Source organism: Mirounga angustirostris, unplaced genomic scaffold (assembly GCF_029215605.1).
Source record: "Mirounga angustirostris isolate CCGP_5_RB_7025 unplaced genomic scaffold, mMirAng1.0.hap1 SCAF_5, whole genome shotgun sequence".
Classification (NCBI taxonomy): Eukaryota; Metazoa; Chordata; class Mammalia; order Carnivora; family Phocidae; genus Mirounga; species Mirounga angustirostris.
The window spans coordinates 140,659,251-140,679,325 of record NW_026991713.1 but is presented as its reverse complement, the minus strand read 5'-3'; the positions used below and the strand labels follow the sequence as shown (position 1 = coordinate 140,679,325).

The 20,075-nt window shown below is 61.9% G+C and overlaps 3 protein-coding genes across 3 annotated transcripts; 2 read left to right on the top strand and 1 right to left on the bottom strand.

Moving 5' to 3' along the window:
• Positions 1 to 520: 520 nt before the first annotated feature.
• CCDC154 (coiled-coil domain containing 154) lies at positions 521 to 7,727 on the top strand (the record flags this gene model as incomplete). The annotated part of the gene is made up of 16 exons (XM_064592308.1): positions 521 to 792; positions 882 to 1,071; positions 1,194 to 1,240; positions 1,523 to 1,618; positions 1,973 to 2,096; positions 3,550 to 3,651; positions 3,728 to 3,856; positions 3,952 to 4,073; positions 4,324 to 4,438; positions 4,521 to 4,658; positions 5,272 to 5,391; positions 5,470 to 5,546; positions 5,814 to 5,931; positions 6,237 to 6,323; positions 6,572 to 6,759; positions 6,858 to 7,727. Coding segments are annotated over 16 exons (2,052 nt in total), but the record flags the coding sequence as incomplete, so codon positions are not given.
• PERCC1 (proline and glutamate rich with coiled coil 1) lies at positions 7,578 to 8,452 on the bottom strand. The gene has a single exon (XM_045874645.3). It carries the CDS (start codon positions 8,450 to 8,452, stop codon positions 7,700 to 7,702), a length of 753 nt encoding a protein of 250 aa, XP_045730601.1. The 3' UTR covers positions 7,578 to 7,699.
• Positions 8,453 to 16,625: 8,173 nt separating this feature from the next.
• LOC123844329 (ubiquinol-cytochrome c reductase complex assembly factor 4) lies at positions 16,626 to 18,501 on the top strand. The gene is made up of 2 exons (XM_045874641.2): positions 16,626 to 16,783; positions 16,860 to 18,501. Exons 1-2 carry the CDS (start codon positions 16,752 to 16,754, stop codon positions 17,224 to 17,226), a joined length of 399 nt encoding a protein of 132 aa, XP_045730597.1. The 5' UTR covers positions 16,626 to 16,751; the 3' UTR covers positions 17,227 to 18,501.
• The last annotated feature ends 1,574 nt before the right edge of the window (positions 18,502 to 20,075 follow it).

Below are 20,075 nucleotides of genomic sequence, written 5' to 3'. Positions count from 1 at the left end.
ATGTGAGGGCAGGCGCTCCCTCTTCACACCCCACGTGCTCCCCAAGGCCCCAGAGCCTTCCAGCCCCACCTTCCCTGCCTCCCTCCAGCCACCCGGGTGTCCAGCTCTGGGCAGCCCTGGGTGTGAGGCCCAGGGCCTCTGGGCAGTGGCTGAAGCCATACCAGGTGAGCCTGGTGCCAATAGGGGCTGAGCCAAAAGGACAGTCCAGGGAAGGGCCTGCGCGGGGGGTGTGGTGTGGGCCACCCGGGGCAGCTCTGCTTCCTGACCTCTCAAGAGGCCTTACTGCCCCAGGGCTGCCTCTGGAGCTGGGCAGGCAGGGCACAGTCCTGTTTCTGCTTCCTGGTGCTGTATGTCCTCAGGCAGGAGCCTGGGCCTCTCTGAGCATGAGCTGCCTGTTGTGGGGCAGCAAGTGCTGAGCCCTCCTGGGGTCAGGCCGTGTGACTCAGGGTAACAGGGACCCAAATCACTGCAGCAATTGGCTAAGCGCATCCACCGAGCTCACCTTAGCCCGTCCTGCTGAGCCCCACCTGGAGCCAGCACCCTTCATCAGCCCAGAAGCCACCTTCTTGCAGAGCTGGCTGCTAGCAACCCCTCGTCGGGGGCTTCACCCCCGACCCAGACGAGCACCATCACCCTGGGGGACCTGGGGCTCCCACTCGAGGAAGGACTGGCCAGTCCCGAGCTCTTGAGTCTGGAGGAGATCTCCGAGAGGTATGAGTCCAGCCACCTGGCGTCCACCACCTCCATCCCGGAGCGGGACTCCCCCAAGCACTGGACGCAGCTGGAGCAGTGGTGAGCCTGGGCAGAGCTGGGGCGGGAGAGCCATGCCACCCACCCCCGGCACGCATGGCCCAACTCAGCCTGCTCCTCACCCTGGCCAGGGTGGCCGACCTGCAGGCCGAGGTGGTGTCTCTGCGGGGGCACAAGGACTGCTGCGAGCGAACCATGCTGAGCCTGCTTCGGGAGATGCTCCAGCTGCGCACCTGCATGCAGCTGCAAGACGCAGAGCTAAAGAGGCTGCAGCAGGACCTGCGGCAGGCGGCTCGGGCCCCAGAGAAGGAGGCCCTTGAGGTGAGCCGCCACCATCCCTCCCCAGAGGCGAGGCTCCCCCGCTCCCGGGACCCTGTGCTCAGCTCGGGCCCCTGTCTGTGCCAGCCGGGCTACGAGGCTCAGCCTCCCCTTCCTCCTTGCAGTTCCCCAGCCCCCAGAGCCAGAACCAGATGCAGGCCCTGGACAAGAGGTACCCTCCCCACCCCACCAGTGGTGCAGGCCTTAGTGGCAGGGTCAGGGCCTGTGGGAAAGCAGCAGCTGGGGCGGGACCCCAGGGCATCAGCCTGCACCCTGCTCCTTGTCTTGCTTAGGTAAGCAGCAAACCTCCACAGCCCAACTCAAAAGGCCTGGGTTTGTATGAACATGGCAGGAGGCCTGCTGATAGGGCCCCTGGGCCAGGACCTTGACCCCTAAAGGCAGGCAGGAGGGCCAGCCGGGCAGGCCCCAGGCAGAAGCAGGTCTTATGTGTCAGGCTGGTGGAGGTCCGGGAGGCCCTGACCCAGATCCGGAGGAAGCAGGCGCTCCAGGACTCTGAGCGGAAGGACACTGAGCAGGAGGCCGACCTCAGGTGGACACCGCCCACCTCCCTCCTGGGGGGCTGGCTCTGGGCCCACCACGTGTGGTCACTGAGAAAAGAGGCTTGAGCCGGAGTCCCTGTCCCCTCCCCCACCCAGTAGCCCTGGCCCAGGTCGCTCCCGGCCCCCCATCTGGGGACACAAGTCAGTGTCTTGCCCTTGTCTGTGTTTGCCCAGGTGGGGTTATCCACCCCCTGCCTCACCGGCCTGGAGGTCAGCCTGGGCCCCCCAGCAGCAGGCCTGGGCCCGGGAAGCATTCTCCATGTCTCAGGGCCCCACCAACCTCCCGGTGGCTCCCCAGCTAGGCCGGCCAGCTGGATTGCTGTGACCGGCGGCTGGTGCCCTAGGCTGGCTGAGCTGGCCGGGAAGCTGGAGCAGGAGGGACAGTTCCGGGAAGCGGCCTGCAGTGCCCTGCAGAAGAGCCAGGAGGACGTGAGCCAGAGGGTGGACCGTGAGGTGGCCAAGATGCAGGTACCGGGAGGGAGGCTGGGCCCAGGCAGCCAGGTGAGCCATCCTTCCTGGCAACATGGTCGGGCCCGGGGGGTGACCCCGAGGTCCTGCGCGGTCCGGTCCGTGGCCACCAGCCGCATGTGGCTCTGTCTGTAGAAAGCTAACGTTTTCGGTCCCTCGGTCGCATGAGCCACGCTTCAGGGGCCCCGCGGCCACGTGTGGCCCGTGGCTGACAGTTTGGGTAGCGCCAAGATGGAGCTCATGTTTCATCACAGAAGGTCCCTCCCTGGCAGCATCTCCGCCACGGGTCCTTCTTGCCGTCGTGGGATCAGCACCCAGATCCGGAAATAGAGCATCGTAGGCCTAAAGCCCCTTGCTCAGCCATTCCTGGGGTAGCCCCACCCCTGGCTGGTGCAGGTTCCCCTCCTGCCCGAGACCCAGCCTCTTCAGCTCTGCAAACAGAGCCCAGGGACCGCGTCACCCGTGCAGCAGGTGGGGGCGCTGGCCCAGTGCTCCCCAGCTGCTGCCCACATAGCTCGGCTGCCCAGCTTCGGTGGCCTTCCCCTTGCTGCTTCCCTTTGGGAAGTTCGTGTCTTGGCCCAATCGAGATACTGCCCACCACTGCGGCCAGGAGCTCCGGAAGGCACCGGGCCCAGGGATTCCTGCTGCGCCAGGCATGCGCAGGGCACCGCCTCCCCCCCACCTGCCCTCTAGGCCGGGGTCGGCACACTGTGACCACCACCTGTTTTCGTCAAGTCTGATGGGCACGTGGCCACACCCGCTCATTTACTCCAGCCCATTCCTGGGTTTGCACTGGAACCATGGAGCTGAGGACCCTGCGTCCTGGGGCTCCTTACAGAAACGAACTGCTGACCACCCTGCACGTGATGTGGGTGCTGGCAGGGGCTCAGGATGCACCTGTCCTGTGGCCAAGGGAGCTGGGGCCCTGGCCTTGACGTCTTCTCTCGGGCACACTCAGACCCTTGATGCCCAGGAAGGGAGCCGGTGGGGAGGAGGGGGAGGGGAAGGTGCCCCATCCTGGGCCTGGAGGGCGAGGGCGAAGTGTGTGTGCACTCATATTCCCTCAGCTTCCCTGACGGAGGCTCCCAGCTCAGGATGCGATTCGGCGGCGGCTGTGCCCCCTACCCTGGGTGGCGTCTGTGGTCACCGTGGGCACCAAGTGTGGTCTGGATCCACACGAGCTCGGCCTGTAGGCCCTTCACAGCCCTCGTGCCTGGCCCTCCGGGGGGACATGTGGGCCCTGCCTTCCTTTCTAAGGAGGGTGTGGTGGGCCCCGCTCTGCGAGGCTCGGGGACAGCAGGGGACACAGGGCCCAGAGTCCTCAGTGACGGACATGGTTGGGCAAGAAAACAGACTAGCCCGAGCTTGCCCGGGGGCCAGCAGGTGGGGGGCAGGGGATGGACGAGGCGAGGAGGATGGTCGGATTGCACGGCAACCACACTGACTCCCACAGGCCCAGGTGACCAAGCTCTGTGAGGAGATGAACCTCCGCTTCCTCAAGAGGGAGGCCAAACTGTGTGGCTTCCTGCAGAAGAGCTTCCTGGCCCTGGAGAAGGTGGGGGTCCATGGGCCTGTGGCTGGGCCATGCCCCCGCGCCCCCGCTCACGGCAGGCGGGCCGGTCTCCCCACAGAGAATGAAGGCGTCTGAGAGCACCCGGCTGAAGGCGGAGAGCAGCCTGCGGGGTGAGCTGGAGAGCCGGTGGCAGAGGCTGCAGGAGCGGGCCGAGGAGCGCGTGCAGGCCCTGCAGGGGCAGCACGAGGTGGGCAGCCCAGGGCCGGGGGTGGGGGGGCGGCGGGGGCATCTGGACGGGCGGGCGGCCGGGGCAGGGGCTCAGGGCCACCTCTCCCGCAGCAGGAAGAATGCCGCCTCCTGGAGCAGTGCCGGGGCCTGGACCAGGCCGTGATCCAGCTGACCAAGTTCGTGCGGCAGAACCAGGTGTCGCTGAACCGGATCCTCCTGGCCGAGCAGAAGGCCTGGTGGGTGTCCAATCCGCCTTTCTCCCCGGCGCCCAGTGCCCTCGGACGGGGGCTCCTGGTCCCCCCGTGGAGAACTCTGCACCCTCCAGTGGACGCAGCCCCGTCCAGGGGGCCCTGTGACCATTCTCTATCCCCTGCTCCCCGGGGTCTTCCACGTGGTTCTGGAGCCAGCAGCCAGGCTCCTCCAGGGCCAGCCCTGAGAGGGGGCAGCCTGGGCCGAGGGACAGCCTGTGTTGGCACCAACCCCCAGGGACAGCAAGGGGCACCTGGAGGAGAGCCGGGCCGGGGAGCTGGCCGCCTTCCTGCAGGAGAGCCTGGAGGCTGGCCAGCTGGCCCAGCAGGAGGCCCACAGCACGCTAGAGCTGGTGAGGGCAGCAAAGGGGTGGTCAGCGTCCCCAGGGGACCCCCGCCTCCCCAGGCAGCCATGTTAAAGCCCCCCTCCCACAGCTCCGAGAGAAGAGCCAGGCCCTGGAGGTGTCGCTGGCCGAGCTGGGGAAGCAGGTGAAGGACCTGAGTGACCACTTCGTGGCCCTGAGCTGGAGACTGGATCTGCAGGAGCAGACGCTGAGTCTGCGGCTGAGTGAGGTGAGCGCGGTTCTGGGGGAGCCGCGGCCCCGAGGCCTGCCATGGCCCCCAGCACGCGGTGGCTTCCGCAGCAGGGCCAGCAAGCCCTTGCACAGGGGTTCATTCCTCTTTTTTGCATGGTGTCACTGACACACAGTTCCTACGCTGTGCGGTCCACACTCGCGAAGCCTGGGGCTCAGCAGCTCCTCGCGTCCTCGGGGCTGAGCTGCGGTCATGTCACTGGGACATCTTCTCCGTCGCCACAGACAAAGCCCCATGCGGCTAGCTGTCCCTCCCCACCCCGCAGCCCCTGGCGACCACTGACTGGCCGCCGGCCTCTGTGGATTCGTAGGGTGGTCACCCTCTCCTGCAGCTGTGGGCGGCTGTCCGTCCCCGTCCCTGTCGACTCCTGGTGGGCAGGGGACTGAGCCAGGCCTTCCTATGGATGTGGTTCTGTTCAGCCTGGAGTACCCAGGTCCCCGGAGAGCCATCTGTCCCCCCCGTGCAGACTGCAGGGAGCTCTCAGCTGCAGGGTTGACTCTCTTGGCTCCAACTCTGGCTCTAGGGGGCCCCGTCCCTCTGTCCATCGCCCTCCATCCCCCAGCTCCGGCCCTCACTGGCGTCTGTGTTCCAGGCACAGAGAAAGTGGGAAGGCTCGGAGCAGGAATCGCTGGAGGGCCTGGCCCAGTGTCAGAAGGAGGCCGAGGCGCGCCTGAGGGGGGTGCGGGAGCGAGTGGACAGCCTGGCCCGGCAGGTGGGTGAGGGCCAGGGGTATGGCACCCCAGCCCCACTGGGCCACCTGGGCTGCCCGTCCACCCTGCGTCTGTTGCAGATAGAGGCCGTCTCTGACAAGTGCATCCTGCACAAGAGCGACTCAGACCTCAAGATCTCAGCTGAGGGCAGAGCCAGGTGAGGCCCCAGGACTGCAGCAGCTGGAGGTGCATCCACGAGGCTTCCCCTCCCGCAACCCCGGCTCCTCCCCGGCTCTGGGCTCGGCTCCCCCCAGGTGCAGCCCACACAGGTCCTTGAGCTTCGCCGTCTGTCACCTGCTGGGGACCTGCCAGGTCCCACTGGAGGGGTGGCAAAGCTGAGCACCCACCCCCTGCACACCCTGCCCTCCTTCCGCACCTGCCCTGTCCCTGCCCCTGCCCCCCCCACAGCCTCCTATTCCAACAGAGAGTTCGAGGTCGGGGCTGTGCGGCAGGAACTCGCCGCTCTGCTGTCGTCCATGCAGCTGCTCAGGGAGGGCAACCCCGGGCGGAAGATCGCCGAGATCCAGGGCAAGCTGGCCACGGTACCCCTGGGGCCCCCGTGCCCATCACGCTCAGCAGAGGGGCCCCCGGGGAGGCCCCGGATCCCAGACACCCGGAGGTCAAGTGGCTCACAGAGCCAGTGTGAAGTGGGGGGCACCTGTCTGGAGCCCCCCACATGCTGGGGGTGTCATCACGGTGAAAGGAGCCAGCCTGAGCGCTGGCCAGGTCCACCAGGTCACCCAGCGAGGGGCCGGGACCTGGTGTCAGAGGCCAGATCCTACCTTGGGGGCCTGGGGTGGGGGCCGCCCTCGGGCCGCGTCCGGGCTGACAAATGGGCGGCCTTCAGTTCCAGAACCAAATAATGAAATTGGAAAACAGCATGCAGGACAACAAGACCATCCAGAACCTCAAGTTTAATACAGAAACCAAGCTGGTGAGAGGCAGCCCCTGCGCTGACCCCGCCCCGGAGGCTCCCGGCCCCTCACCCCTCCCTGCAGGGCCCCTAGCTCCGTGGGCTTCCCTACGGCCGTCCGTCTGAGTGTCTGGCCCGAGCAGGGTTTCCTGGTAGATAAGACCCAGGTTTGTCCAGAGAGAGATAAATCCCGGGGGCTGTCCCGTCCCCCTCTGGCTGGATTCCTGCATTCCTGCAGCGGCCCCTCCTCCCGGCGCCCTTGTCCGCAGCGCATGGAGGAGACCGCCAGCCTGCGTGAGAGCATCATGCGCCTACGGAGTGAGGAGGGCCCGTGGGCTCTGCGGCTGGGCAGCAGGAGGGTCCTCATGTCCCTGGGGAAGCAGCAGTTCTTCATCAAGGACGCGGGGCCCGGAGAGGTGGTCCCCGTGAACCGCTGGGGCATGTATCAGGCCGTGAGGTGCGCCATGGGGAGCTGCCTTCTGGAGACCCCTCCAGGTCTGGGGCGGTCCTGGGGGAGGCCCCGAGGCCACTGGGCATGAGCCGTGTCTTGGGCAGGTGGCTGCAGTGGAAGGCGGCTCTCATGAACCTGGGGGCCCAGCGGAGGCCACACGCATTCCTGGAGAAGTCCTTTCGCCAAGAGGCTGCCCGACAGGTCCCATCCTTGCCCCTTTCCCAGAAATAAATGTGCCGGTTCCTGTACCTGTCAGCGTCCCGAGCTCCTTCCTAGGAGCCCAGCTGCCCCAGGCCTGGCACCTTCCTGGGCCGTCCTGCCCTCAACTGCAGCATCCTGGAGCCCCACCCACTCCTTGCAGGCCCCCAGAGGGCCAGCTGGCCTGGCGTGGGGTCCCGTGCCCTTCACACCTGCGCCCTGGCCAGCAAAGGAAGTAGCTCTTCCTGCCCTAATCTAGGGAGCAAACAGCGTGTTTGCTCACACACTCAGGCAGCACCCCTTCTTCCTGCCTCCAAGAAAACCCTGCTCATCCCACAGTAGCTGGTCTTGCCACCTACCATGGGGCCTGGGGGACAGGCAGCCCTAGCACCAGCCAGCCGGGTGGCTGCCGACCTGGGATCTCAGGACTGGTCTGGATGGCCAGTGGGCCTCGCCCAGAGTGGGGCACAGTGTGCAGACCGCCTGAGCCCAGGGCCTCCCCTCCTGGGGGCAGCGTGCCTGGGACGGCAGCTCCTGCCCATTCCCTGCCCAGGTGGCCTCTGGCGGTGGTGGCAGCTCTGGGCCGCAGGAGGAGCCTGGCCTGTCCTCCTGGGCCTGGGAAGTCCCTCCCTGAGCTGGCTGGTTGACGGCCCCTGGGGCTCCGACAGAGAGAACAGTGACAGGCCTCCCTCCTTAAGGAAAGGCAAAGCTGCCAACCCGCTCACCCCCACGGACCCTGGCCCACTGGCTAGGCCTCGGCCAGCTGTACCCCGTCCAGGGCCTGGGCCCCTCCCCCGGGCAGCTCGGGGCCAGTCTCCGCTGACCAGCTGGCCAGCAGGTCGCTGAAGTCAGGCGTGCCAGGGCGGAGCAGGCCCAGGGGGCCGGGGGCCGGCTCCTCCCAGAAGGAGAGAGGCAGCTTCCTCTGGGTCATGGGGACGATGTGGCCGTACTTTCGCTCCAGCCTGAGCCGCCTGCCAGCTGGGGCCCCAGGCCCTGGGTACTGCCGCAGCCCGTAGTCGAAGAGCTCGGCCAGGGGCCCCAGCCCACGGGCCTGCCCCTCGGGACCCCTGGGAGAGAGGACCCCGGGCTCCGCAGCCTGGTCACCATCTGGGGGCCCACCCGGGGCCAGGCGTGCCAGGTCAGCGCATGGGACGTCCTGGGCTGCACTGTCGTCCGCGTAGATGTCGCAGGCGTCGGGGTCCTGCCCCCTGTCCTTGCGGCCAAAGTACCGCTGGATGTCACCACTGATGAGCTCGGAGAACCGCAGCAGCTGCAGGGGTGTCTCGGGGCTGCTGGGACCCGGGGGGCCTACTTCTGGGGCCCAACCCGAGGCCTCGGGGGCTGGGCTGTGGCCGCCTGGCCCCTCCGGCTCCTCCTCGTCTTCCTCGTCGTCCTCGTCTTCAGAGGTCTCCTGGGGCTCCGGGTCTGAGGGCAGGAAGGGCCGGCGGGTGGGCAGGGGCGGCAGGAAGTCACAGAGAGGCCGGATCACGCCCGCGGCCATCTCCTCGGGCCAGTGTTTCTGGGGCAGCAGGTGCGGCTGGGGAGGGAGGTGGAGAGTGGACGGGTCAGGACAGGTCAGCCCTCAGGGCCCCAGGCCTGCCCAACCACACTTGTGCTCGGAGCAGGTGCTGCGTTCGGGAGCCAGGGAGGTGTGGAAAGAGACTAGGGCCGTGGGTGCTGGGGGTGGGGGCGCAGAGACGGTTCTTGATCAACAGGCCCACCTGCTGAGGAGCATCTGCCCAGGTGCTGGCAGGCAGGGGCCCCTGGGAGCTGGGCCTGGCTGTCTCAACCAGCACGCTAGGTCCAGGTCCCAGAGCCCCTGTGGCTTCGGGGGTCTCACGGGCTTAGGGGCAGGCCCAGAGCCGGGCGCTGGTTCCCCCGCGCTGTCTGACGACACGGATGCAGTGCAGGCCCCAGGCTTTCATCTGCTCTCTGGCCCCCTGGGGTTTGGAGGGGTCGGCAGGTCAGCAGGAAGCAGGGAAGGTGTGTGGGTCTGGGGCTCAGGGCAGGGTGGGCAGGGTGGGATTTGGGGAGGTGACAGAGACCGGGTGGCCTGAGGCCAAATGGGGCTGACTCTGAGCATTGGAGTGCTCTGGCCCCTGGGGACGAGTGCGGGGGAGCGCAGCTTGCAGCGGGGAGGGCCCTTTTGCCTCCCAGCAGGAAGGGAAGAAAGGGAGGGTGGTGTGGAGAGAGGGAGAGGGGGCTCCCAGCTTGTCAGAACCCCTACCCCAGGGAGGCTCACTTGGGCGGGGCCGCCCTCCTGCCTGCCGTCTGCCATCTACGTTGTCCCCTGGCTCTCGTTCACCGCGCTGGGGCCCCTCGTCCCTGCCGGGGGTCCCGTGGCCCCAACAGTGGGCTGTGGGGAAGACGTGGGCGGCCCCTTCCCCAGCCCCACCCCTTGCCCTCCCGCTGGGTGGGTGGTCCTCATGGCCCACCTGGCCAGAGGGCCCACCGCCTTCCGGGGAAGGGGGAGGAGGCCGGGTCCCCGCGCGCCATCCAGCCCGGCTCCTACCTGCTGAGGCCTGCAGCTCCTGTGGGGCAGGCCCACCTCCACCTGGGCTCAAGCATTTATAGCTGGGCTCTGCGGCCAGCGGGCTGGCAAATATTTGGTGACTGCATTGTCATCGCAGACTGGGCAAATAGAGCCCGTTTGCTTTAGCGCCCAGCAACCAGGGCCTTGCGGGGGGAGCCTCAACCTGCCCGGGGACCGTGGAGTGTTTGCCGCAGGCCCAGCTGGCTCACACCCGGGGCCGAGGACCCTTATCTCTGCCACTGATTGGGACCCGGACCAAACCTTGTCAAATAGGCGGAAAATTAAATTTCATGCTATTTTGACTTCTGGAGTAGCCTTCTCTAGAGGACATCCTGCTTCTGCGGTTCTCTGGGTAAACGGTGTTCCAGGCCGGCAGTAGGAGCTGGGCAGGCCAGGGACAGGAGGCTGTGGGGACCACCGGCCAGGGCTCGGGTGGTGGCCTCTCATGCAGGGGGCCGCCTCCAACCGCCGGGCCCTCCTGGGCGCTGTGACCAGTCTCAACCCTGCCAGGCGTGGCTGCAGGACTCCCAGCCCCTCCAGCCAGCTCCCGCCACCCCAGAGCTGCAGGTGTGTTTACAACAAACCCAACTCAGCCCCTGCTGCCCCCGACACAGGGCCTCACCCCCAGGGCCCAAGCTGGTCCCGTGCCGCTGCACCCCCCACCGCAGAGCCCACCTAGGCGCATCCTCATGAGCCTTCCCGCAGGGTTACAGCCGACACCACCCGCAGGACCCCGGGGGCTGCTGCCTGAGTGTCCTGGGGCCACGGTGGCCAGTCACCCAAACTGGGGGGCTAGGAGCAGCAAACGGGTGTCATCCAGGTGGGAACCCATGCTTCCCTCCTGGCGTCCACTGTGGGGACGCTCCTTGGCTGCAGCCCTATCACCGTAACCTCTGTCTCCATCTGTGCATGGCCTTTGTCCCACGGGAGCCTGGGTCCAAGTTTCTCTCTTACAAGGACACCAGTCATTGGATTTAGGGCCCACCAGGCTCCAGTCTGACCTCGTGTTCATTACAGCTGCAAAAACCCTATTTCTGCGTGAGGCTCCATTCCAGGGTTCAGGTGGATGTGAGTTTTGGGGGACAGTCATTCACCGTACGTGGCCTCTGCTAGGTGCCTCGCTCCTAGCTGGGAGGACTCCAGAATCCTGTCCTCTGTGGCTCAAAGCCACCCCTGCTTTTGGGCCAGCCAGGTTCTGAGGATAGGTTGGTAGCCCCCTCCCAGCTTGGCAGGCCCCTGGTCCCTGATCTCCCTCCCACCAGTGAGGGCTCATCCTTCCAGGGATACCCTCCCAGTCCTCCCTGGACCGTTGGTCTTGGTTCCAGGCTCTGCTCCCTTCAGGCAGGAGCCAGCACCTGTCCTACCTAGTGATGCCCCATTACACTGGGGTGTGGGCACAGACCCAGGCCTTTCCTGCAAGCGGGGACCATGGGGGGATAGCTGCTGGGCATTTCTTGGGCATTTGGAGGGCCCGATGCAGGAGTCATGGTCAGGACGCCCAGCTTTGGGGGAGTGACAGGGAAATGAAGCATGGGACCCACCTTGGGCCAGGCTGGTGACTTGCCGTGGGTGGGTCTTTGGAGCTGCCAACGTCTCCCAAGCAGGTGGTCTGCCTGGGCCAGGGCCCGTGCAAGGAGAGCGCAGGGTGGTGCAGCATGCCAGGCCTCCCTACAGCCTATGGTTCATGGTTTCCTGATCATCACAGCCCCATCCCCACGTCCCGGGGCGAGGCTGGGACACAAGTAATCTGTCTCGTGAGTCCAGTCTACATTTGGAACTCGGTCCCCAGAAACTGACTTCAGGCACGGCCACAGTTCTGCCCCGAGACTCCGGTTTCGATGACACTGTTGTCCAGGCTCCAGCCGTGGGGCGGCCCTCCCCCAGCCGCTGCCGTCCGCTCTGACCCAGCACAGTCAGCATCAGCCCTCTGGGACAGGCCGGGTCCCCAGGGAGGGGCCCAGCAGGTGCCCGGACTGTGGCCACAGCACCCCCTGCTGCTCCCCGGGAAGGGCTGGGCCCAGGACCTGGGAAGGGTGTCGGCTGGTGCAGGTGTCTCCTTGCTCAGCTGCCAAGGTGGGCCCCGAGGACTCAAGGGGAGTGCAGTCTGGGTGAAGGCTCCAGGAGGGCATTTGGGCTCGGTCTGCAGCCCTCATCGGTGCCCTGCCTGGGCTGGGCAGTGTGGGGGCTCTGAGGAAGATTAGACATGGCCCTGCCCGCGAGAACGTCCCCTCTTGTGTGACCAGAAGAGAGGCTTCATGGAGGAGGTCATTTGCTCGGCGCCGATGGGACCAGGAGCTCACCCGGTCCATCTGTGTGAAGTGCAGGTGTCCAGCAGAGGGGATGGCCTGCAAAGACCTATGCCACAAGGAGCTGACACCCTATGGTTGGTGGCCCTGCAGACGTCCACACCCTAATCCCCTGGGACTGTGGACATGTTATATCACATGGCAAAGGGCCCCACAGGTGTGATCCTGGATTGTCCTGGGGGCCCAGTGTCATCACAGGGGTCCTGACCAGAGGAAGGGCAGTTAGGGTCAGAGGGGGAGATATGAGCATAGGGGCAGGGTCCCTGCTGGCTTCGAAGGTGGAATGGAGGGTCCCTGCGTCTGGAAAACGCAAGGAAGTGATTCTCCCCGGAGCCTCCAGAGCGCCGCCCTGCAGGCACCTTGATTTGGGGCTGCTTTGGACTTATGACGTCCAGGACAGCAGGATAATGCATCAGCGCTGAGCCCCTCCCTCTGGGCTCGGCAGCCACAGGACACTCCCAGCTGGAAGCATCGGCTGGAAGGTGGGGTGAGGTGATGGCGTGCAGGGCCTCCTGGCTGGGCCATGGAGTTTGGCCCTTTCTCCAAGGCAGCCTGGCACTCAGCTCTGCCCTCTGTGGCTGGAACAAATCTCAGGGTGAGGGTGGGGCTCTCACAGAGAGGACCTACCACGGTCACCACCCCCACCCAGGGCCCACTCCTTCCCAAGGGCGCTTGTTCCCCAACCCCCCACAGGCCTACTTCTCTATCCTGGCCTCTGCCTCAGGCCCCTGGTCAGTGGAGCTGGGGCTTTGGCGGGGGTTTGGGTCCTGCAAGTGGCCCAGCGAGATGTTCACTAATGCCAGCCATGGGAAGACTGTCCACAAATAGCCAGACCTTCCCTGTCTGTTTCTGCTGGCATAATCCCAATGCTTTTTTCTGCCTGACCAGAGACCAAGGAGGAAACCCCAGCCTAGGACAGAGAATTTTAGATTCGAGGAGACACCAGAGCAGATAAAGGTTTAGGAAGAGGAACCTGGGCAGTGCAGAGTGGGGTGGGCATCTGGACAGAGGAAGCCTGAGCCTGGAGACCAGGGAGGGTGCTACTGCACTAGTCCCAGCAGTCAGTGATAGGGCCACACAAAGCACAGCCTGAGGGCGTAAAGGTGGGGGACAGGCATGAGAGGGATTTAAGAACCAGGTGTGAGGTCTTAGTAGGGGTGTGCATGAATTACCCCATCCATGCCACTCCTGAGTCTGAGCCATGTTCAAGAGGAACACAGGAGTCCAGCGAGTGGAGGCTGAACTCTGGCTTTTGTTACTGGCAAGGCTGGGTTGGTGGAGACACAGTTTCCCAGAATCACTGTGCACACAGTCCAGCCAGGTGTTGGGTGACCAGGGCCAGGCCAAGTGACATGGGTGTCCCAAGACCCCCCCGCTGCCCACTGGGACCCCTGGAGTGGGGCTGGGACTGATGCACTCAGGCTGCCAGGCTTGGGCCCCCGCACATGTCCCAGCACCTTTCCCCAGTCAGCTCCAGTGTGGGCCATGCCTGGCCTTACAGAGCTCTCGGCCCTCGCTGCCCCCGCCAGTCCCTGCCCCTGTGGTCAGGCCTCCGTCCCTGGGGAAGAGGCTCTGCTCTTCAGAAGGCGTGGACCTGCCTGTCCCCATGCACCCCATATTGATCTTCCTGGGGAAAATCAATAGCCCCAATATGTCAGCTCTCAGGTGAACCAGCCCTGCCATTGGGTGCACAAGGGCTGGGTCCTCCCCGCCCATTAGCGAGACATTAGACCCCAGAGAGGTTTCTCTGTGTGCTTTGAGATAATGAAGGCCGAGGTGTTGGTTTATGCCCTGAGGGGGCGGGGGAGGGGGGCTTGGACCAGACCAGAGCCTGCAGCGCCTGGCAGCCCAGCCCCCCCCCCCCCCCCCCGCACCTGTCACCCAGCGCCCTGCCAGGGGAGTGCTGGGGTCCGGGAGGGGGGGCGTGGCTGCCTCAGGAGGAGGGCATTGGAAAGGGCTGTGGGTTCGGGTCTGTGTCATGCGAGGGGCTTGGCTCTGGGCTGCTTGCTGTTGGTACCCAGGGGGCTCTGCGACCAGGCATCCTGGACCCGCGTCCTGGGGCCACCATGACACACACTGGGTGATTTAATACAACAGCAAGTTCTTCTCTCAGTTTGGAGGCCAGTCTGAAGTGAAGGTGTTGGGCACAGCCACCCTCCCAAGGGTCCAGGGGAGGGTCAGTTCCGGGACTCTCTCTCTCTCTCTTCTGGTGTTGCTGGCAATCCTCGATGCTTCTTGGCTTGGGGCCTCTCTGCATGGCCTCCCCCATGTGTCTGTGTCTTTTCTCCTTCTCTTAGGAGGACACCAGTCCTTGGATTTAGGGCCGCCCCCGCCAATCCCGGGTGACCTCCTTCGACCCACATCTGCAAAGACCCTATTTCCAAATAAAGTCATGTGCTGAGGTTCCAGGTGAATGTAAATTTGGGGGGACAGAGTTCAACCCCATAAGGCAACCTAATGCATCTTATCCAGAAGGAGGGCAGACGAGGTGGGGGCTCCGGCCATGCTTGGCAAAGGACGGTGTCCTTTCCATCAGCCAGGACAGGGGGAGGTGTCGGGTCTATTCTGGGCTTTGTCTGTATTTTGTGTGTTCAGATGTGATTACAGAAGGGTCTTGTTTCGTCACGAGCAGTCACGCAGTGGCCTGATACACACTTGTCCTGGGAAGTTGCTTATGTCCAACAGGAGACCCAGCTATGAGCACCAGGCCAGCTCCCAGAGGCCAGGGGGTCTTGCCCTCTTCAGACTCTATGCGACCGGGGCGCCTGGCTGGCTCAGTCGGTGAAGCATCTGCCTTCAGCTCAGCTCATGATCTCCAGCTCCCTCTGCCCCCCCCCCCATCCCCCACTCATGCCTGCTCTCTTTCACTCTCTCTCAGGTAAATAAAATCTTTAAAAAAATAAAAAGACTCTACAGGACCTATGTTTTTTTTGTTTTTTGCATAGTGCTTTCACCTACAATGGAGACCAAGTGGCAGCAGGATTTGGGCACAGAGGGGGGGGGGTCATTTGGACACATGGATTTGCTTTTTTTTTTAAGATTTATGTATTTATTAGAGAGAGCATGTGCCCGAGAGAGAGAGAATGAGCAGGGGAGGGGCAGAAAGAGAGGGAGGGAGAGAATCCTTGAGCAGACTCCCCACTGAGCAGGTCCACCCCTAAACTCAGAGGTCTTTGATTTCCATCTCCTCCAGGAAGCCCTCCAGGCTGCACACCAGGATGATTCTGCCTCATTCTCCCACAATTTGAGTCCCCTCCTCCAGTCCGCAGCAGGGGCTCCTGGGGTTGCCTGTAGGTGAGTTGGTTTGGCAGTGATTTTGGATGGGGTTCTGAGGTAGATGAGAGGAAAACTCTCTAAAGGTCTGATATACAAGGAAAGCCATTTTAGATTTCTGTATCGGATGACTTCACATAAACTTTGTTTAAACCCAAAGCCTGACTTAAGGCCCGCCACACACGCCACACACGCATTGTTACATCTGCTTTGTGAATGAGTTGCCTAAGGGAAAACCCTCTTGTCTTTTGAGATATCATCCACACTCCTGCTTCCTGCATTCCTCGAAGTTAAAATTCATAATTCTTGCTTATACACTAATCTATAATCTGAGCTTTTACAAGACGTAAAAAAGTATATAACTCTGTAAAAACAGTTCATTCTCCAGAACTCTTTCTTCCCAGTGAATATGTTTCCTGGGCAGCTCTCCTAACTCGGGTTTGAATAAAACTCTTTCTTTTTATATTCGAGCGTTCTCGCTGGTACATTTGCATCGACAGGGTGGAACAGGTGGGGTGGGGCGCAGCGAGGAGGACCCGGACACACAGGTGCCTCTGTTGACACAGTAGCTCTGAACACAGTCCTGGGCTGGGAGCTGAGCCCAGGGCATCAGGGACTGGCTTCCCAAGGTCGGGGGACTCCCAGATGTTGTTGCGCTGGGAACATCTCCAGCCTGCCACCCTCGCCCTACTGTCTGGAGAGTCCCTGGCGGGGCGGGGGTGGGGGCGAGTCACAGAACCGGTCTGGTGTTTCTCCAGGAAGCAGGTGCAGGAGAGGGGCGCTCCAAAGGCAAAGATGCTGAATTAGGGAGGCAGCACATCACAGTTCACAAGGTGGCCTCGTGATCTGATTTTGTCACCAGTTACCCCCCTACACACACACACACACACACACACACATCCCCACAACGTCTGTGATGATGCCTGGACGCCCTGCGTGGTCCTCTGACAGGAAAGATCAGCCACACCAAGGCCAGTCTGTCCTGTGGACAAAAGCTCCAGGAGCTTCCCTACCGGGCGGAGCACAGAACCCCGGAACAGCCCGACAGACACCCCCCGACCTGACTCGGGAAGGCGGGCGGGAAGGTGCCCCAGGAGGCAGTGCGCTGGGCCCCGCGCACGCAAGCACGTGTTCCGCGGGCCCCGGGCGAGCAGGCCGGCCGCGCAGGGAGCGCCGTGCGCGTGCCCTGCGGCACCGGCTGACGGACCGCAGCCCAGAGGCCGAGCACTGCGCCGAAACACCACCCCGCAAAGCGGTCTGGGGCTAGACGCCGCTCTGGGTGCGCTGCACGGAGTAACGCAGACCGCCAGGACGTGGGCGAAGGCCTGCGGTCACACAGCCGCACGGGTCCCGGGGTTGCGCCTGCACCGCGGGAAGGGTGCGAGGTGCGTGGGGGCCAGGGCAACGATCTCGCTCCAGCCGGACCCTGCACCCAGGTTCCTCCCTGCTCCTTCCTCTTCGGGCTGGGAGCGAACTACACTTCCCGGCATGCCCTGGCGGTCTGCCGAGGGTGGCTGGTTGCGACGGAAGAGACCGCCTGAGAGTGCGCGTCATTTCCGTCGCGCGAGTGGTCCCACGTTCTGTAGTCGTGAACGGAGGCCTCGAGCGGCGTCCGGCTTCCGGTTTCGCGCATCGGAAGTGACGCAAACAGGCCGCGCCCCGGCGCCGAATGTGGAGTCCTAGTCGCGATGTGCGGCGTCTTGTGTGTGCAGGCCGCCGGGTGAGCTGTGCGGCTTCTCGGAGGGGCCGAGGGCGGGAGCCACTGGCGGGTGCGCTCACAGCTGTCTCTCTTCCAGGGCCGTCCGGGCGCTTAGGTTCGTGCGCTGGGCTTCCCGAAACCAGCCGCCTCTCGGTGGCCGGGCTCAGGCCCCGCCCGCGGCCGAGGAAGAGGACGACCCTCACCGTCCCATTCACTTCTCCTCCAGCAGAGCCCACCCGTCCCGCTGGACGGTGCAACATTCCCTGGGAAAGGAGCAGCAACGGCACTGGTGGAGGGTGTTGCCCTTCAGCCTCTCCCTCACGGTTCTGGTCGTCTGGTGCTTCTTTAGGCAGGAGACCGGCGCGGACCGGTGGTTGAAACGGGTGTTGGGAGAAGAGGAGGCGGAGCCGGGCGATGGTTTGCAGGAGGCTGGAGCTCCGGCTTCCCACCAGGCGAGAACTTAGCGGGCTGCTCGCGGAGGCTAACGGCGAGGGAACAGGCAGCCGCCCTGACGCTTTTGCCATCGCGTTTGGCCGTTTCTGCCGTTTGTATGCGCGTCCCCGGAGTGAAGGACTCGGCGCACTTGGCCACGCTGACCCGCGTTGAAGGCAGAGCAGAACGTCGTCACGTCGGAACCGCCTCTTTTCCGAACACTTGATGCCCAACGAATACGTCCAAAAGACATTTCATTTTCAGATCCCCAGAAAAGGTTTTCGGTGGCATTGTGTGCTGTTGAATTTCTGATGTGTCTTTCTACAACGTGATCATGTTTCCAAAGCAATTCTGGTGACACTTGTTTGCAGGTCATTTGCTTTCTGAGACAGAATAACTGGCAGAAAAGTTAAACTTTGATTTGCAATGTACTGTAGTGCGTAGAAATTGATACTAGTTTTACAAACTGGCAATACATTTTAATTTAGTAACATGGAATTAAGCCAATCCCTTCCCCTTTTTTGCATTTCATTAAAAAAAAGAGGGGGGGGGAGACTTTTAGTCCTTTCCAGTTCCTTTGTTTTTCTGTTTTTCCAGAATAGGAACTGAGGAAAGAAATCTAAATGTAAATTGTGGAATTTACAAAGGATACCAGAAATAATGAACTTTCTCAGCTCTACAAATTTTTATTTTTAGCAAGGTGACAATTTTCTGAGCAGAATAAGACTGATAAGTTTTCTTTTGTTTTTTTTGACAAATTGCAGGCAATATTTTTGGGTATATAAATGATATGCTTTTCAAGTACTACTTAGTAAGAAACTGCTTAATTCTGAATTAAATATAAGATGCACAAAACGAGGGTTTTTATTTACTTATGCTTCTAGTGGAAGGTTTTATCTTGGCATGTCTGTGGTGCCAAAGTTACCTGGAGGTTTCTTTCATTCAGGTGTTGGAAGGCTGCTGGTTACCTGCCAGCATACGGCTTCCGAAAGGGTCTCTATGCTGGAGTACTCTCAGTGTCCGGCCCACCTGGGTAAATTAGGCTTGTTACAGAAGTGGAACCGATACAAGTATGTTCATTATTTAAACACAGGTCAAGGTTTGGAAAGACTGACCTAATTGTATCTCAGGCTGCATTGTTATCCCAGCGGGAACAAAGAAATAAGCCGTCCTTTCCCTAACCTGGCATGGTGGTTATCTGTTTAATTGTGAACTATTTTGTTTGAGCAAGTCATTTAAACCGGAACCCTTACTTTTCTCTCACTAGTTCCTGCAGGGGAAAAAAACGTCAGACCTAATGAAAAGAATTTTTGTTTGTTTGTTTTGTTTTAAGATTTTATTTATTTATTCATGAGAGGCAGAGAAAGAGAGAGAGTGGGAGAGGCAGAGGGAGAAGCAGGCTCCCTGTGGAGCAGGGAGCCCGATGCTGGGCTCAATCCCAGGACCTTGGGATTACAACCTGAGCCAAAGGCAGACGCTTAACCAGCTGAGCTACCCAGGCGCCCCAAGAATTTTTGTTTTAATTAAAATTAATTCTCCTGTGACAAAAGCAATGTGATTTATCTGGAAAAGTTAGATACTGTAATAAGCAAAAGGAAGAGAATCAGAAACACTAAAAATCCCACCACCTAGAGCTAACCACTGTGAAAACTTTGTTGTTTACCTTTCCAGATTGTTTTGTGTGTATATAAATACACAGCTTTTCAAAACACAAGGGTGGGTAGTACTGTTTTTGATGATACATCGTGTACCACATGGGAACAAATCCTGAGTATCTCCAGGGCAGCCGCCAGCGAGGGGTGTTCTGGTTCCGGACTTCACACCCCAGACACGGGTGGGCCTTGTCATAAGCAAACGGAAGACCAAGGCCAGCTGGTGACAGTGTGAGTAGGCCCTCCCTGACCTGGGCTTTTCAAAGGCACGGGGGCAGAGCAGGTGGACAGGTAAACTGTTACGTAAAGCCTTTTATTATTTAACTGTTTCTGTCCTTGCCCAGCCACACTTCTTCAAGGGCTTGTCTTGCTGCAGGTCACCAGCGTTGCGGGTTTCTGTTCAGAAAATATTTGCCCACTCTGTGGGCTCTGCCTTATTTTAAATTTGCTTCTTAAGAAAATTTTTAATTACCAGCCAGGTTGAACATTTTAAAAAATGTCTCATGCCACATATTTACAAAACTGTGCTCTGGGCTTAGGTTCTCCCTCCTGAAGTGCACACCCTCCTCCTTCCGGGGTCACCTGGGCAGGACCCTGCTGCTGCTGCTTGCTTCCTGGAGTGCCTACCCCCTGTGCGTCCCCACGCACCCTGCTGGTGACGGGAGGGGCGTGTGACTCCCCCTTGACTGTGAGCTTTTTGGATTCTTTTTTAAAATCAGCGTTCTTGATACATAATTCACATGCTATTCAATTCACCCACTTAAAGTATATAATGAAAAAAAAAGTTTCATATATTCACTTGGGGCAGCTATGACCACAATCTAATTTGGGGACCTGTTCTCCTTAAAAGAAAGCTGGGTAGCCATAAGCAGTGGCGCACGGTCCCCCACATCTCCCACACCCACCCCTAAGCAACTGCGTCCATTCCTTGCAGCTCCGCACCCAGCCCGGGGGTTAGAGTCGATGAATGAGTGGAGTGCTAGTGTGAGCAGCCAGCCCGCTGTCTCCACGCGGGGGACCTGCTCCGGGTCGCGCAGGTCGCTGAGGGGTGGGCCGGGGTTCGCCTGAGTGCCGGCTGGGATGAACGTGGATGAGGGGAGCCCGCGTTGGCGGGGGCGGCGCGCTCGGGGCGTGTCCCTGCCAAGCCGGACGCTGGGCTCGGTGGTCAGGCGGGTCTGGGGTCCGCCGGGCGCCGGCGGGGGCGGGGGCGGGGCGGGGCGGGGGCGGGG

Excerpts from the sequence above, each read along its gene's own strand:
- PERCC1 (XM_045874645.3), bottom strand. The coding sequence starts at position 8,452 with ATGGCCGCGGGCGTGATCCGGCCTCTCTGTGACTTCCTGCCGCCCCTG.
- LOC123844329 (XM_045874641.2), top strand. The coding sequence starts at position 16,752 with ATGTGCGGCGTCTTGTGTGTGCAGGCCGCCGG. Across the intron at positions 16,784-16,859 it reads TTGTGTGTGCAGGCCGCCGG|GGCCGTCCGGGCGCTTAGGT; the intron begins GTGAGCTGTGCG and ends TCTCTCTTCCAG.